Below are 16953 nucleotides of genomic sequence, written 5' to 3'. Positions count from 1 at the left end.
CCTGTATGGTGTGAAAAGCGGCATTTGACCCTAAAAAATTAAAACAGTACTATAAGTAATGGGTTAAATTTCGGCTACATGATATATCACTCAAATCAAAACGCTGTCAATTCAACTAAATACGTAGGAGCTTAACTTGCTAGCAACTTAAATTGAAACGATCATCTAGATACTGCTGTGGGGAGGACAAACCAAAGACTACGTTTTATTGACAGAAATCTGAAAAATGTAACAGGTCTGCTAAAGAGACTGCCTACATTACGCTTGTCCTTCCTCTGCTAGAGTCCTGTTGTGCTGTATGGGATCCTTACCAGATTTGATTGACAAAGGACATCCGAAAAGTTCAAAGAAGGGTAGTTTGTTTTGTATTATCACGAAACAGGGCAGAGAGTGTCACGGATATAATATTCGAGTGGTATTGGCTATTGTTAAAAGAAAGACGTTTTTCATTTGAGAGAGATCTTTTCACGAAATTTCAGTCTCCAGCGTTCTCCAAATGCGGAAATATTTTGTTGTCACCTATCTGCATAGGGAGAAATGAATATTGTAATAAAATAAGAGAAACAGAGTTCGCAAGGAAAGATTTAAGTGTTCGCTTTTCCCCCTTGCTGTTGGAGAGTGGAACGGCAGAGAGACAGTGTGAAAGTGATTCGATGAACCCTCTGCCAGGCACTCAGTTGTGAACTGCAGAGTAGTCATGTAGATGTAGATGCAGATATAGTGGATGATGATAAGTGGCGATTAGCAGTGCAGACAGTCGCCAAAGTGGTGATGACAGCGACTGCGAGGGGCTGTAGTGGAGCCGTGGGTGATGGGCAGCTGGAGTGCAACATGGCCTCAGCTCACAGCCAACATGGATAGGCACCCGGAGTAGCCTCGACACAGTGTGTGTGTGTGTGTGTGTGTGTGTGACCTGCTGTGGGATTACAACAGACGGATGCCAACACGTGACGTCCACGTCGCGTAGTCAGTGCCCAGCACAGCAGACCTCTCATGGCAGGTAAGGCGCCAGTTTGTTGGAAGGTAGGGAGACCTCACACACTGCTCTGACACAGCTTATGACTTCTACAGTTCGCAAGGTGCAAATTTCTCTCACAATTTACGCGATCGTGTCAAGAAGAGCCAGACTCAGTCTACAGCGACAAGTCGAGGCGCTGCCTACTAACGGCTTCAAGCTGGAGGCCAGAGGCCAGCTGACGCGCCGTTACGGTCCAGTGTCGCTTCTCGCTGTTCCCAGTCCCTTCCCCCCTCCCCCCCCCCCTCTCTCTCTCTCTCTCTCTCTCCCTCTATCTCTCCCTCCCTCTATCTCTCCCTCCCCCTTCCCCCCCTCACCCTCTCTTTTGGTTATGTCAACCATATTGATCCTTTCTCAACAACAGAAGGGCATTACTCCTGTTATGTACAGACGGTAGCAGAGCCAGGATGGGGAAGGTGTAGGCACATGTATTTCGTCCATGCCTTGTTGTCACAAATTTATTATTTAACAATAATTGGTTATACATCCAAGTTTATACAATTAACAGTTTAAAAGGAAATTATAGCAATAAAAAAAATGTTTTTAAACATTCTCTAGAAGAACATGCAGCCCCAGTCTGAAACATAAAGATACTGTTAGTAAAAGGTATATTATATAGTACAATAGTGCAACATGTACAAATATTAACAATTACACCAGAAAAATATTGAACTTGTGATCCAATTTGGCAAGAGTGCGACAAATTCCCTACTCCCTGCTAAAAAATAAATGTGGCCATGATAATCATTTTTTTTTTTTTACTTAAACCCTACACAAATGTCAATGTCATGTGACATTAGTTCACCTTTCGTGACAAATACACAAAATTTCTAAATTATTTTATATCAGTTAAGTAAGCTACAAGACAGAAATAACATTAACGACTGGTGACATGAGTTAACACTGTCAAGTTTTCAATTTCACGACGGTTGTGTTATCTAGCAAATTTTCACCAACATCAATTCAGTCAGTCTCGAGTGCTAGGCCCAACAAACAACAGCTGGTCACGGAGAACCACGCTAAGCAAGCGAGCATTCCGTCCTCCCCACATGCTCGCAGACAACCACTCTCTCCGCAGTCCTTACTGGGAAGCCACCAGTGGACTCCCCGCCGCTGCCGTCCTGTCGTGATATACCGACCGAGCCGTCCTCCCAAAAACTCCTGGTTCGCGCACCAGCGCCACCAGCGCTCAGCGACCACGCCCCCCATCACTGCGCTGAAAACAAGTGAAATAACCTCGCGGGTAAATCAAAATGCCGAGCCGTGACACGGCTCAATTCCGTTACATTTTCTTGATTAATATCTTTCTTATTGCGTGAAAACTGCTCATGAATACCCTTTTCTGTCGATTTAATTACCAAAATTTATTTGATTAAGTAAAAGTACCCAACACGTTTCGGTTCTCGAATTAAATTTGGGCTCTATCAAATGCAACGATTGTGGTATGGACTCTTCTGCTCAGCTACAGCCTATGATTAACCTTTCTCAGTCAATGTGACGACTCACTGTGTCAGGTACACTTACAGGAAGAATGGAGTATGATGCATCGAGCATACGCAGAACAGGATCTGTTTCCTGGGTTTCCGTAGGCTGCACATTTTGCCACAACCAGTCCCCATTGCGTGAACAAATATTTAACACGTGTTGTGTGTTGCCAATTAGATATTAATCCACAGAAGCAAGTGTTTATGCTAAGCTAATACATTACACTTACAAAGTTGTCCAAGATTTTCTTGTTAAATTTTCATTCTATATTTCGCCCATTCTGCTTCCTAACAGAGACGCTGAGGAAGTACCCACCACTGCCCATTCTGAACCGTGACTGCATGGAAGATTACAAGATACCAGACAGCGACGTCGTCATCGAGAAAGGAACGGGAATCATTATCAGTCTACTGGGGCTCCACTACGACCCAGAGGTGTTCCCAGATCCTGAGCGCTTCGACCCAGAGAGGTTTTCGGAGGAGGAAAAGGCCAAGAGGCACCCCTACGTCTACCTGCCATTTGGAGATGGCCCTCGCATCTGCATAGGTTGGTAGTTTGCTTGATGTTAGTGCAAATATGTTTTGGTATCGTATTTTTCTCTTGTTCAACATTCTTTTCACTGTCAAGGGGCTGCGCCTTAATAGTAATAACTCACTGGCAAAGTTCCATCTAGCAGCACCTGATTCATAGCCACGAAGGATATTATCAGTTGGTCAATCAATCAATCAATCAATAATCGAGCAGTCGTTCAGTCTGTTCAGAGCTCGGTCTGCTCCAGACTTGCTACTCATCTCACAAAATCTGTGTTGCTGTTCCCCTCATTCTTTCCAGGCCACTGCTCCTCTCGCTATATCCAAGCCTCTGCTCCTCTCACTACATATATCCAGGCTGCCGCTTTGTTAAGTTCTCATGTCTTCTCACTGTATCCCAGCCAGTGCTCATCTCACTATATCCAGCTCACTGCCACTCTCTCTACACCCATACCACTGCTCCTACCACCATAGCCAGGCCCATACTTCTCTCACTATATCATATTCTCTGCTCTTCTCACTATATTCTAACCGCTGCCGCTCTCACTATATCCAGACCACTGCTCCTCTTGCTATATCCAGTCCACTGCTCCTCTCACTACAGCAAGGCTGCTACTGCTCTCACTATAGCAAAGCTGCTGCTCCTCTCACTATAACCAGGATGCAGGTCCTCTACTATATCCATGCCACTCTCTCTCTCTCACTATATCCAGGCCGCAACTCCTCTCACTGTATCTAGTCTGCTGCGCCTCTTACTATGTCCATCTCATTCACCATATATTGCAGTTGTGTTTTCTTCATGCAATCAGACTTCGCACTGCTACAAAACTAGCTTCCATTCTTCCCTACATTGTGCTAACCTTTTCATCTATACGTAACTACTGTACTGTAATCTAATTTGCATATAATTTTTGTGTATCCTTACTAGTTTTTTTCCTATACTGCTCCTTCCAACATGAAATAAAGTATTCCTGCATGTTGTGGCACATGTTTCACTAATGTGTCCTTTCTTCTAGCGAGGATCATCCACAGATTACATTCCTCAGCTATTTTTGTGCGTGATTCGCCTATTTATTGCATTTTTTTTTTTTTGTTCAGGGAAGATGAGTGCCATAGGCACATTATAACTACTAAAGACGGATTCTACATGCTTTGCATTAGATTCACTGCAACGCTCGTCTTAAGATAAGCATTGCACCTTATATGGCATCCAACACTTAAAATAACGACAGCACAAATCGTAAATGCAATACGCAAAAGAATTTAAGGATCACTTACTCGAAACCCCGTCAGTTCTCCAATAAGACGCAGAAGTTTGAAATTCGGCTCAAAGCTGACTACAATATTTCTCTGTAACTGTGGAAAAGCGTGCCGCCCTTCAGCGTCTCCCTCTGTCGCAGACACGGTCCAAACAGCGAGGAGTCGGCAAATGCGAAAAGAGGGCAGAGGTCAGATATTCATATCAGTTGTATCGTGGATAAATGATGTCACGTTGGCACCAAATTTCACAACAGTTCTGCCCAACGCCACTGTGAGCGTGTTACACGAGGCAAAGTCGTCACACCCACCTTACCCACATCGCACCCTTTCTCTGGTGCCTCTGTGCCCCTCCCCTCACCCTCGTAATACACACGACATGGCCTCAGGTGGTAGCATAAAGGCCGTCAATGAAACCACCTCTTCCCTTCATGCGTTCATTTACACATATTTCGCAGTCTAAATGACAGTTGGCCGTGCGATGTGCAAGAGAACGACGTTCTTGACAACCTGTGACACTGCACGCGCTCTAGGACGATTCAACCCTTCTCTAAGGGTATCGTAAGGCTGCAATATTATTAAACGTTATTTGACCCCTTTGCAGTGTAGTTCGACTGCAGTTTTGCTCTGGTATGCCAGGTGAAACTGCAAGGGACCATTCAAAACGATTCGACGAAATTTGAACACGATCCGAAGCAGCAAAGGGTCTTTATGCTGTTTCCGTCCTTCTGCTTTGCACCCACTTGTGGCGTGATCGCGGGTAGGTGCGACATTGAGAAATGCACGGACAAAAAGGCATAGGGTCTGTCTAACACCACCCAGTTTGGCAACAGCCTCAGTGCCACTCACACATCTCTGCTGAGCTCTTTAAAAATGTAGCTGTACAGTAAGAGCCCTCGACCGATTCTTAGGCGCCAGTGTGCGGGCGACCCTTCAGCTGAGCGGCACTACACTGCTGTTCTCATGCCTGCTTGCGGGTACGCATAATTTCAGGGGTGTCCAAAGATTTTCCTGCACACAGGCGCGTAGGTTCATCTCTGTGCAGGCACATTTTTAAAGTGCTCAACAAAAGTGTGAGGGTGTTGCCAAAGTGCGGCAAGTTAGCGGCGCCCTCTGTCACTTTATCCGTGCAAGAGTCAATGTCACCCACCCATCATGAGAGAGTGAAACAGGACGGACGAAAAAGCATAAGCATCCTTTCGTGCTTCGGATGACGTTCAGATTTCATCAAATATTTTGAACGGTCGTTAGTGGCTTCACACAGTATATAAGAGCAATGATGGTCGCATTGCACTCCACAGAGATCACATTACGTTCAGCGATGTTGCTGCCGTCCCACGATGTGTACAGGGGGGACTGAACCATCCCGAGGTGTGAGAAATGTTAGAGGTTGGCAGGAACGTCGTTATGCTACATATCGCACTTCAAACCGTCGTTTTCTACTGCGGTAATTAGCGCCTAAATTTAAGGGGTGGTTTTACTGACATCCTTCATCCCATCTCCTGAGGCATTTTCGTGTCAATTCTAACCGACGGTGCGTCTCAAGCGGTTCTCTCAGCCAGCGGTAAGAAAAACCGTGAGGTTTCAGATCTGGGCATCACTGTTTTGAAGTCCAGCGCCGCTGCGTGGGCGAGATGCGGACAAGACTGTGGGGAGGTGACGATCTTCGCACTATTTTTCACGTCCATAGTGCCGGCGGTCAGAATTGTGACGAAATTTCGTCCCAAAGTGACGTCAACTGGCCCGCATAACGCGTGACATGAGCTCCTGAGCCCTGGCTTCGGTTCAACACGCGTCGCCACTTTGCTGTTCGAAGCGTCGCAGGGCGCCGCGCTCTCCACCTTGACAGAGGAGGTTGCAGGCACCTTAGAGCCAAAAAGAAAGGTCCTTAAGTTCTTTTGCACAGTGAATTTAAAACAGTAGTAGGCATAGCAACAAACAACTTAATTTTCATTTACAAAAAGTAGAACAACAAAGACAAATTACAGGCAGCCACTGGCAGCACTGGAGGTGAGAGAAGGCGAGGGAGGGGGGCAGCCAGAGGAAGGGGACAGAACGCCCCTTGTGGTGGGGACTACTGGTCACCTAATTTGTCTTCGCGCAACCGTGAACGTATGAAACACGTACGTGACCAAATAGACGTTTGTTGCAGCAGATGTGACGCCTACAAGCGATCATGGTTAGTGACTGTAGTGATGTTTGTGCTGCGGTATTTTCGAGAACCGGACTGGCACATCCTGTACGCAACGGTTTCGTAAATAATCAGTCACTTGCCTGGTCGTCCACGGAAACTTTACCCAAGAGGGATGAAATTCTAAAATTGCCACTTGTTGTGTAACTGACTCTATGAGTTTGAAAGCGTGTAGCGCCCCAAGCACTAATTTTGAAGGGAAGCATACAAAAATAATTGTAATCTAGTTCGTACGTTTGAGGTAGATTACTTTGATGCCTAATTCTTATGTGTATCTCGTTACCGTAAGCAATCTTTTCCTATCAATATGAATGCTACCTTTTTTATTCAATAGTCAGAAATAATATCGTCCAGCGTAACCGATGTATTGTGAAATGTAGATACAATATATTCACTAAAATGTACTATATTCCAATGCTTTTATTCACACTCCAGCACTGAAATTAAAAACCTATACATTTAAAGAAAATGGATGTACGCATGTACGTATATGCGTATGTTCCACATCTCGTTCTAAACCACTGGACAGATTTGAACAAAACTTGGACCACGTATCATTTATGGTCTGGAAAGAATCGCTGTTGGGATGGGAACGACCTGCCTATCAAACGGATGAGAGGTGAAAACGTAGTGCTGCCCACGACACGCGAATTCAGATGCTGTTCATACAGTATTTGGGAATGAGAGCACTCAGTTACTTGCAACAAACTTTTCATATAATTTCAAACCCTAAAGAAACTTTTTGTCGCTAACGAACCCGAAAAAGTGGTGAAAGGAAAAAAAAGTTTATCACTTAATACATTTTCGCTGTTCATGCGATAAAACTGCGGCATCAGACATGACGTTTCCATTTAGTACTTGTTTACTACAAACTGTATTTAAGATGAGCTCTAGAGACAGTATTCACATATACCACAGACTGTACCTCATAAACTACAACATTGTACGACTCATAGTTCAGGAGTTATGACGTCATAAACACTGAGTGCGTGAAAAACAACTGCGTGAGGGATGGCGTTAAAATTTATTACTTCTCTGCTGCTGACTCTATTCGCAACAAAATTTCGAAGATAGTATCTATATATGCCGCTGAATATATCTGGAAAATTATATCACTGTATGGCACAAAGTTCAGGAAATGTGACGCCATAAACATTGAGCTACGTTAAAACGAAACTGCAAGGTGCAATTCGTAAAGATGCAAGTGAAATTTTGGTACAAATATGTGCGAAATATGTTAAATACATGTAAAATATATGTGAGATGCGCGAAAGCAAGCAAAGCGGAGGATATAAAACTCCTTCTAAACTCCTGGATCAATTTCATCCAAACTTGATATTCACGCTACTTACTAAGTGGAAAGAAATGTTGTGGTGCTAAGAGGCAGCAACCTCCTCTTGGGGTGGGGGTGATATCGCGGAGAGACAATGGAGTGAGGAGAGATGGACAGATAGGAAAGGGAAGGAGGAAACAGACACAGATATAGGTGAAGAGGGGGACAGAGAAGTAGAGGGGAGGAGTAGGTGGGCAGAGAGATGGGGAGGAGGAAATGGGCGGAAAAAGAGGAGATGGAGAGCAGAGGCTGGACAGAAGGGAGGAGGAGAACGAGAGGGACAAAGGGAGGGAGGAGGGGATTGACATGGGGGGAGGAGGAGACAGAGAGGCTGAGGAGGAGATGTGGGGGACAGGAGGAGATGGATTTAGAGGGAAGGGGAGGAGATGGACAGAAGCGAAGGAGCAGACGGAGGGTGTTGAGCAGCAAATGGACAGAGAGCGGGGGGAGCAACGGGTGGATAGAGAGACTGGCAGCAGAAGATGGGATGGTGGATGTGGACTGAGAGACGCATACGATTAGAATAAATACATACCTGCTGAACGCCTGGTAGTTGGCTAGACCGTAACACAAAACCATAACTAATTAGAAAAACTTCCTCGATATCAACAAAAATAACCACAGCCAAGTCAACGAAGCCCAAAAAAGATCGATTAGGGGGGAAAATGAGTAGTAGCAAAATTTTGAACTTTGCTAGGAGGGGGCGTCATGAATAAAACACTAAAAGTCCTGACCGGTGGGATGTGAGCATTGGAGTGGGAGGCGTTTGAAGGTGATATTTTTATGTTTTTCTTGAATAACTCAGAAACCGAGGCTTTTAGAGAAAATGTTTTCCAATACAAAATTAGACTACAGTAAATTTCTTAAAAAACGGTCTTATTCATTTTTTCCCTAGGACCAACAATTTCCACATTACTGGGGACGAAAAAATCGGAGTTTATTAAAAACATTTCCTAATATTTAAATGAAGTAGATTAAAAACAAATATCAAATGTGTATACCACATCTAAGTGCAGTAGAGCTGTATTAAGGGACAGATCGTGTTCCATGGGTGACACTGGTTAGTGGGGAGTGGGGATTTGTGGGCTAGAAGTGCGAGGGAAGTGAGGTCGCCGGATTGCACTTCCGTCCTTCACAGGTCTGCAAACTGAAGGCCGAGCAAGTGGTTCCCCCCTTATGAAAATTTGACGACACAGTCTGCAGACATGCCCAGGCGGTGGGTTAAAGGTACAAGGAAATCAGATAATACTAGTGCATGTGCCCAGAATCCGTGTAAATTCCTGCACACTGTTCTACACTCCTTGAGGGTAAATTGATTCTTAGTCATCCGGTATGGTAGCTGTGGCGTTCTTATGGGAAAGTTGACTTCCTCTACCACGAGGTCTTCTCCATTTTCAGTTTACAGGGAAACTATACCTCCCCAGCATTTCCTCCATTTCTCTTACGTAAAGAGACGGTATAACTTCACTGGGCACGTGCTTATATAGTGTGGCTATTTTCAGTTTATTGAATGACTGCTCATCTGCAGTGGTTAAGTGAGCTTTTATGTAAAACTGGTTCCTGTGTGTTTAACTCGTATTGTGATATTTTCAGTGGCCAGTGTAGAACTGGTGGGAAAGAGATGGGATTGGAATATGTGGCACCTTGCTACTGTCTATTGTTGTCAGGCTATTGTAAAGCCATGTAACTGTGTTTTAGTCATTATTGGTGAGTTAATGAATGAGCTCAAAGCTACAGTACTTCTTTTACTATCAATTGTGGACTGCATAAATCTTTTCCACTCAAGAAATGCTGGCGCTTATATAGTGAGTTGCAAGTAGGTGTGAACATTTCTGATGGAATGGGACTGGTCACATACAAGTCAGGAACAATAATCTGCTGTAATGTCTTGCTTGACTTATGTTAAAACACAGGGTGACAATTATTGACTATATGAAATAAACTCATCATCACTTCTAAACGGTTTGCGTTAGACTTTCAAACTGCACGGTTGGCTGCGGGTCATAATGGGAATTAGTATGCGCAGTTTGGTTTGGTTTTAGCGACGAAGCCCGCTCTCATTTGGATGGGCTCGTCAATAAGCAAAATTGCCACATTTGGGTGACCGAGAATCTGCATTTCGCAATCGAGAAGTCACTTCACCCTCTACGGGTAAGTGCGTGGTGTGCAATGTCCAGTCACGAAATTCCTTGATGGCACGGTGACTACCGAACGGTACGTGAAAGTTTTGGAAGACGATTTCATCCCCATTATCCAAAGTGACCTTGATTTCGACAAGGTGTGTTTCATGCAAGACGGTGCGCGACCCCGTCGAGGCAGGAGAGTGTCTGATGTCCTGGAGGAGCACTTTGCGGGCCGGGTACCCACAGGCCACAGGCATGGGCCTCAATTGGCCGCCATGTTCTCCGAATCTGAGCACAGGCGACTGCTTTCTGTGGGGCTATATTAAAGGCAAAGTGTACAGCAACAACCCCAAAACCATTGCTGAGTAGAAAAAACCCATTCAGGAGGTCATCGACAGTGACGATGTTCCGACACTTCAGTGGGTCACGCAGAATTACGCTATTTGTCTGCGCCACATCATCGCCAATGATGGCAGGCACATAGAACATGTCATAAACTAAATCCGAATATCTGTAGGGATGTTTGCATGCTGAATAAACTGTGTGCACGCCTTAGTTTGTAATTAATTTACGTTTTAGTCAAATAGTTCAGTAATTGTCATCCTATGTATGAAGTTCTGTAACACCTTTGTGACCTAATTCTGCTGCAGAGAGAGACGATTGAAGCTACTGGTCCTCTTCAGATTTTGAGAGTGCTGAGGCTGGGGTGATGCGGTTGCTGTCCCTCGTCCTGCGAAAAGGATTCAAACCAGTGTTAGTGGGGCCAGTGAACCAGCATTGTCGAACACATACTGACAGCGTTTTACACGTGGGAAGGGTTGTTCACTGTGGTAGGCAGCTGACAGCTCCATCTGTTGAGCTTTCTCACATAATATCTCACTTACAAAAGCACGTCAGTAGTCATTCAATAAACTGAAAATAATCAAATCAAATGGTTCAAATGGCTCTGAGCCCTATGGGACAACTGCTGTGGTCATCAGTCCCCTAGAACTCAGAACTAATTAAACCTAACTAACCTAAGGACATCACACACATCCATGCCCGAGGCAGGATTCGAACCTGCTACCGTAGCGGTTGCGCGGTTCCAGACTGTAGCGCCTAGAACCGCTGGGCCACTCCGACCGGCTGAAAATAATCGCGCCATATAAATAAGAGCTCAGTGAAGTTTTGTTGTCCACTCATTTAACAGAACTGGACAGAACAGGTATTGTCTGTCTGTAAACTGAAAGTCGAGAAGCGCTTATGGTGGGGGAAGTTACCTTTCCCGGAAGAACTCTACAGCTGACGCATAGGATGACTAAGAATCAATTTCCCCTCTAGCTGTATAGAACAGTTTGCTGAAATTTACGTAGATTCTGTCCGTATGCATTGCCTGCGTTAGGGTTATTAGTAACACAGATCTGGAATCCACGTAGTGCTGACCATTCTGTGCAAGAGACACACTCCGCAGGCATGTCTGCACAATGCGTCGCCAGTGATTCGTAAGTCACGCTGTGGAGGGTCTGTATAACGTTGTGAAACACCCAGTAGTTGTTGTTGTGGTGTAGCGCGGCACACGGAGTGGTGGGGAACCACCTGCTCGAGCCGCGCGGGATTAGCCGACCGGTCTACATGGCGCTGCACTCATGGACTGTGCGGCTGGTCCCGGCGGAGGTTCGAGTCCTCCCTCGGCCATGGGTGTGTGTCTTTGTCCTTAGGATAATTTAGGTTAAATAGTGTGTAAGCTTAGTGACTGATGACCATAGCAGTTAAGTCCCTTAAGATTTCACACACGTTTGAACAGTTTTCACCTGCTCGACCGTCAGTCTGCAGGCCTTTGAAGGAGTGAAGTGCAGGAACAAAATCTGGCGAAGTGCGTTCCAACGCGTTTCTGCCACACATCCACACATTGTCCTCCTCCCTCCACCCAGCCTGTTAGGCCCCCGGAACACAATTTATCTCTTAACACGGCAATACTGCACTTAGATGCGGTACACAAATTTAATATTTGTTTTTAACCTACTCATTTAAAGATAAAGATTAATTTCATACCGTTCGAATAGTACATTTAATAATCTGCATTTTTTTCCATCCCCCGAACGCGGAAGTTGTTAGTCCTAGAGAAAAAATGAATTGGAGCTTTTTCGTAGAAAATTTACTATAGTTTAATTTTGTGCTGGAAAACATTTTTGCTAGGAGATGTGGGTTTCCAGCAACTCGAGAGAAACATAAAAAAAGATGACATTTAAACGCTACTGCACCCCAACGCTCACACTCCGCCAGTAAGGAATTTTAGTGTGTTGTTCATGGCATTCCCTCATAGCATCGTGCGAAAATTTGGGACTACACGGATTTTCCCCTAATTTTCTTTCGTTCATTGGGCTACCATACCATTTTTGTGTTTCACGGGCCGGCCGGTGTGGCCGAGCGGTTCTAGGCGCTTCAGTCTGGAACCGCGCGACCGCTACCGTCGCAGGTTCGACCCCGGCCTCGGGCATGGATGTGTGTGATGTCAAATGGTTCAAATGGCTCTGAGCACTATGGGACTTAACTTCTGAGGTCATCCGTCCCCTAGAACTTAGAACTACTTAAACCTAACTAACCTAAGGACAGCACATACATCCATGCCCGAGGCAGGATTCGAACCTGTGACCGTAGCGGTCGCGCGGTTCCAGACTGTAGCACCTAGAACCGCTCGGTCACCACGGCCGGCTGTGTGATGTCCGTAGGTTGGTTAGGTTTAAGTAGTTCTAAGTTCTAGGGAACTAATGACCTCAGATGTTAAGTCCCATAGTGCTCAGAGCAATTTGAACCATTCCTATGTTTCACAGAGAGGATAAACAGGTAGTAAACTTTGAAAAAAACAATATTCAACTTTGGTGAGACCTATAAACCTTTGTTTGCTTACGAAATTTTACATCTAATGTCGTTAATGGACTTATTGCATTACTTGCTTGGTTTCTATTTTTAGTGTTGTCTGGCATAACTAATGTTGAATAAAATGTGTTTTGAAAGCTATATGTTTGGATTGCCTGGGAAAGACCTAACCGGGGCCTAGCATTCGAGTGGATGAATACTGTGGCAAACACCACAACACCAGCGTTAAACTGGCCTGCTTTTAACAGCCTGGGACAGCAACAAGGAAACCGTTATCCCTGCAGGCCGTCGCACTACAGTGCAGTCAGACTAACTGGCCAGCAGAGTTCGTAGCTCTGTCGCTGCGTTTGACGCTGTGTTATCCCCACAGAGTTTGAGAAGGTCCCAGTCCCTGGAGACGAGTTTGACACCTCGCAATTTCACACTTTCTTTCTCTCTTATACAGCAAATACTGGTATTATTTTTTTAGAGTGATGTATTTAGTTCTCAAAATTAAATATTAATATATTATATACACACTGTGCAACATGGTCTCGTCCTTCAAAGAGCACTACAGGAACTCTGAAGTGTAAAATAGAATGTACATTCGGCAAGTAATCACGGGTCTTTTCTGCGTAGAGGAAACTATTGTGTTTGCATTGCAAAGGACAGGGAGATGCGCCCTGACGCGGACTGAGAGTTGGGAGACGGGCACGAAGACTGCCGCCACCGCTACGTTGTTCCGGCAGCTGGTGCCGGAATCCGCGCGTCAGTGAATCTGCGGTCGGATAAGGGCCGTGTGGGCAAGTGGCAGGGACAAGTCCGAGGACAGTGTTTGGGGACCGTTCCGTAAAGTTTGGCTTCCATCTTGACTTTACAACTCTGCCGGGATTGCCGTCATGTCTAGGAATCGGAACAGCTTGGCAATAAAAAAAAAAAAAAAAAAAAAAAAAAAAATCCAATACATATACTGACTGCTAAAGTCACCGCAGTTCTCGTCTGGTTCCGCAGTATTACATCGGACGACAACGACCAGTGTCTATATATTTGGGCTCCATATTAAGTGATCAGATGCTACTTGTCGATTAACTACGGGCTATCTGTGAATTTTTGTCCTTAGCCATTGGTGGACTTTACATCTCCCCTGTACGTTTGGATACATGTGAAGAGAGAAAAATTAAATAACTCTGCCAAGACAGAGAGTAAGATGTACGCAACCTTCTATATCACTGTTATGCTTGTACCAAGGTTGTCTGTAGCTGCAGGAAATATTCTTATTAGTTCTTTTGTTGTGAAGTTTGTGCTAACATGTTATTGGTTGTCTGAGAGCTATTGCTGGCAATATTGCTTTACGGCGACTGTCTGTTGCTGAGAAAATACCCAGGCTACGCCGATTTTTCGATGGAATCACTGGGCTGACATCGCTGCAATCAGCGGACCAGGCGTGGCTGATTTTCGCAGGAGAATATGGCATCAGTAGAAGAGGTGAGGCAGCAGAAAGATTCCTTTGAGTTCTGCAATAAATTTCAGGTATTGATAGCAAATAAAATGTAAACAATATCACAGAATCGGGAGGTTTACTCAGAAAATGTCAGGAGGCGTAGGAAGATGCCAGCTGAATTACTTTGTCGGAAGACATAGATTCCTAAATCAGTTACTGTACTGTAAGGTATAACCAAGAGCAGGTAGACTCACATAATTTCGTAATGTTCCAAGAGAAGGTTCAAGATTAAGATCATCGTCAGACATGACCATTGGTCAAGGAGGTTGGACACTACAGTATCACTCTGAGCGTTCACATTTCTCTTAGGCTGTACATGGTCCGATGGGCAAGTAGTACAGGGAGTGACTTGGTTATCTTGAGTTGGCAGCCCCATCCTTGATTCATATCTTGTACTCTTCGCAATGACGTCTGAACGAGGGATCCTTACTCACTAGAACGTTTATTCCCTGGTGCTTCTATCTCGTTATTTATCGGTAATGTCTTCCATTACAATTGTTGACCGCCTGTTGACACGTCATCTCCTTGCTCAGCAAATATGGAAACTGTAACAATATCGCGTCTCGACTATTTTTCCATTTTGTTACTTTTCTTCAGATACACATCTTACACATTGCTCTCCTGTATGCCAAACATTCTCGCATTACCGTACCGCATTCTGAATTCTTCCGTCGTGGTGTTTCGGAAACATGATTATATATTTTAACTATGCTTAATGCTGCGTCCTCGTCTATGAAAGCAATTACGTCTTTTCTAACAGGGAATCGATATCTGAATCTTATACAGCCCTACTGTTTTCTCGAACAAACAGAGTTACATGTCATAAAGGGATCATCTGAAATTTTGTAAAGTAGAGTGATATACTTTATTGGCAAGAAATGTCCTAGTTACTGCTGTATTCTAATATTTTTACTCCATAAGACACGAAAACATCCAATCTGGCAATTCAAATGCAATGGAACCGGTCAGATAATCTACTAATCGCAATAGTGTTTCGACAGCGCAAGAGAATAACTACACTAATGGCCATTAAAATTGCTACATCACGAAGATGATGTGCTACAGACGTGAAATTTAACCGACAGGAAGAAGATGCTGTGATATGCAAATGATTTGCTTTTCAGAGCACTCTCACAAGGTTGGCGCCGGTGGCGACACCTACAACGTGCTGATATGAGGAAAGTTTCCAACCGATTTCTCATACACAAACAGCAGTTGACCGGCGTTGCCTGGTGAAACGTTGTTGTGATGCCTCGTGTAAGGAGGAGAAATGCGTACCATCACGTTTCCGACTTTGATAAAGATCGGATTGTAGCCTATCGCGATTGTGGTTTATCGTATCGCGACATTGCTGCTCGCGTTGGTCGAGATCCAATGACTGTTGGCAGAATATGGAATCGGTGGGTTCAGGAGGGTAATACGGAACGCCGTGCTGGATTCCAACTGCCTCGTAACACTAGCAGTCGAGATGACAGGCATCTTATCCGCATGGCTGTAACGGATCGTGCAGCCACGGCTCGATCCCTGAGTCAACAGATGGGGACGTTTTCAAGACAACCACCATCTCCACCAACAGTTCGATGACGTTTGCAGTAGCATGGACTGTCGGCTCGGAGATCATGGCTGCGGTTACCCTTGATGCATCACAGATAGGAGCGCCTGCGATGGTGTACTCAACAACTAACCTTGGTGCACGAATGGCAAAACGTCATTTTCTCGGATGAATCCAGGTTCTGTTTACAGCATCATGACGGTCGCATCTGTGTTTGGCGATATCGCGGTGAACGCACATTGGAAGTGTGTATTCGTCATCGCCATACTGGCGTATCACCCGGCGTGATGGTATGGGGTGGCATTGGTTACACGTCTCGGTCACCTCTTGTTCCCATTGACGGCACTTTGAACAGTGGACGTTACATTTCAGATGTGTTACGACCCGTGGCTCTACCCTTCATTCGATCCCTGCGAAACCCTACATTTCAGCAGGATAATGTACGACCACATGTTGCAGGTCCTGTACGGGCCTTTCTGGATACAAAAAATGTTCGACTGCTGCCCTGGCCAGCACATTCTCCAGATCTCTCACCAATTGAAAACGACTCGTCAATGGTGGCCGAGCAACTGGCTCGTCACAATACGTCAGTCACTACTCTTGATGAATTGTGGTAGCGTGTTGAAGCTGCATGGGCAGCTGTACCTGTACACGCCATCCAAGCTCTGTTTAACTCAATGCCCAGGTGTATCAAGGCCTTTGTTCTGGGCACTGATTTCTCAGAATCTATGCTCCCAAATTGCGTGAAAATGTAATCACATGTCAGTCCTAGTGTATTATTTTTGTCCAATGAATACATGTTTATCATCTGCATTTTTTCTTGGTGTAGCAATTTTAATGGCCATTAGTGTATATATTGAAATTTTTTGTGGCTGATGAAGCTGCCATTAAAGTTCAAACGTGCTAACACACTCACTTCATTGCACATAATTACAAACTGGCCTTAAATACGCATAGACTGATTAACCAGACCATCATGACCGCCCAACTAACAGCTGGTACGTCCACGTTTGGCGCAGATAACAGCGGCGATGCGATGTGGCATGGAGGTAATGAGGCCTTGGTAGGTTAATGGAGGGAATGGGCGCCACATCTGCAGACACAAGTCACCTAATTCCCGTGAATTCCGGG

At 45.0% G+C, this 16953-nt stretch overlaps 1 protein-coding gene across 1 annotated transcript in view; it reads left to right on the top strand.

Moving 5' to 3' along the window:
- Positions 1–16953, top strand: part of LOC124616693 (cytochrome P450 6k1-like) — a 154042-nt gene that overhangs the window by 133763 nt on the left and 3326 nt on the right. The window contains exon 7 of the mRNA XM_047145031.1: positions 2795–3046. Coding sequence (XP_047000987.1) covers positions 2795–3046 — 252 coding nt within the window. The remainder of the gene's footprint in view (positions 1–2794; positions 3047–16953) is intronic.

The sequence above is a fragment of the Schistocerca americana genome, chromosome 5, assembly GCF_021461395.2.
Source record: "Schistocerca americana isolate TAMUIC-IGC-003095 chromosome 5, iqSchAmer2.1, whole genome shotgun sequence".
NCBI classification, from domain to species: Eukaryota; Metazoa; Arthropoda; class Insecta; order Orthoptera; family Acrididae; genus Schistocerca; species Schistocerca americana.
This window is presented reverse-complemented; position numbering and strand designations above follow the sequence as displayed.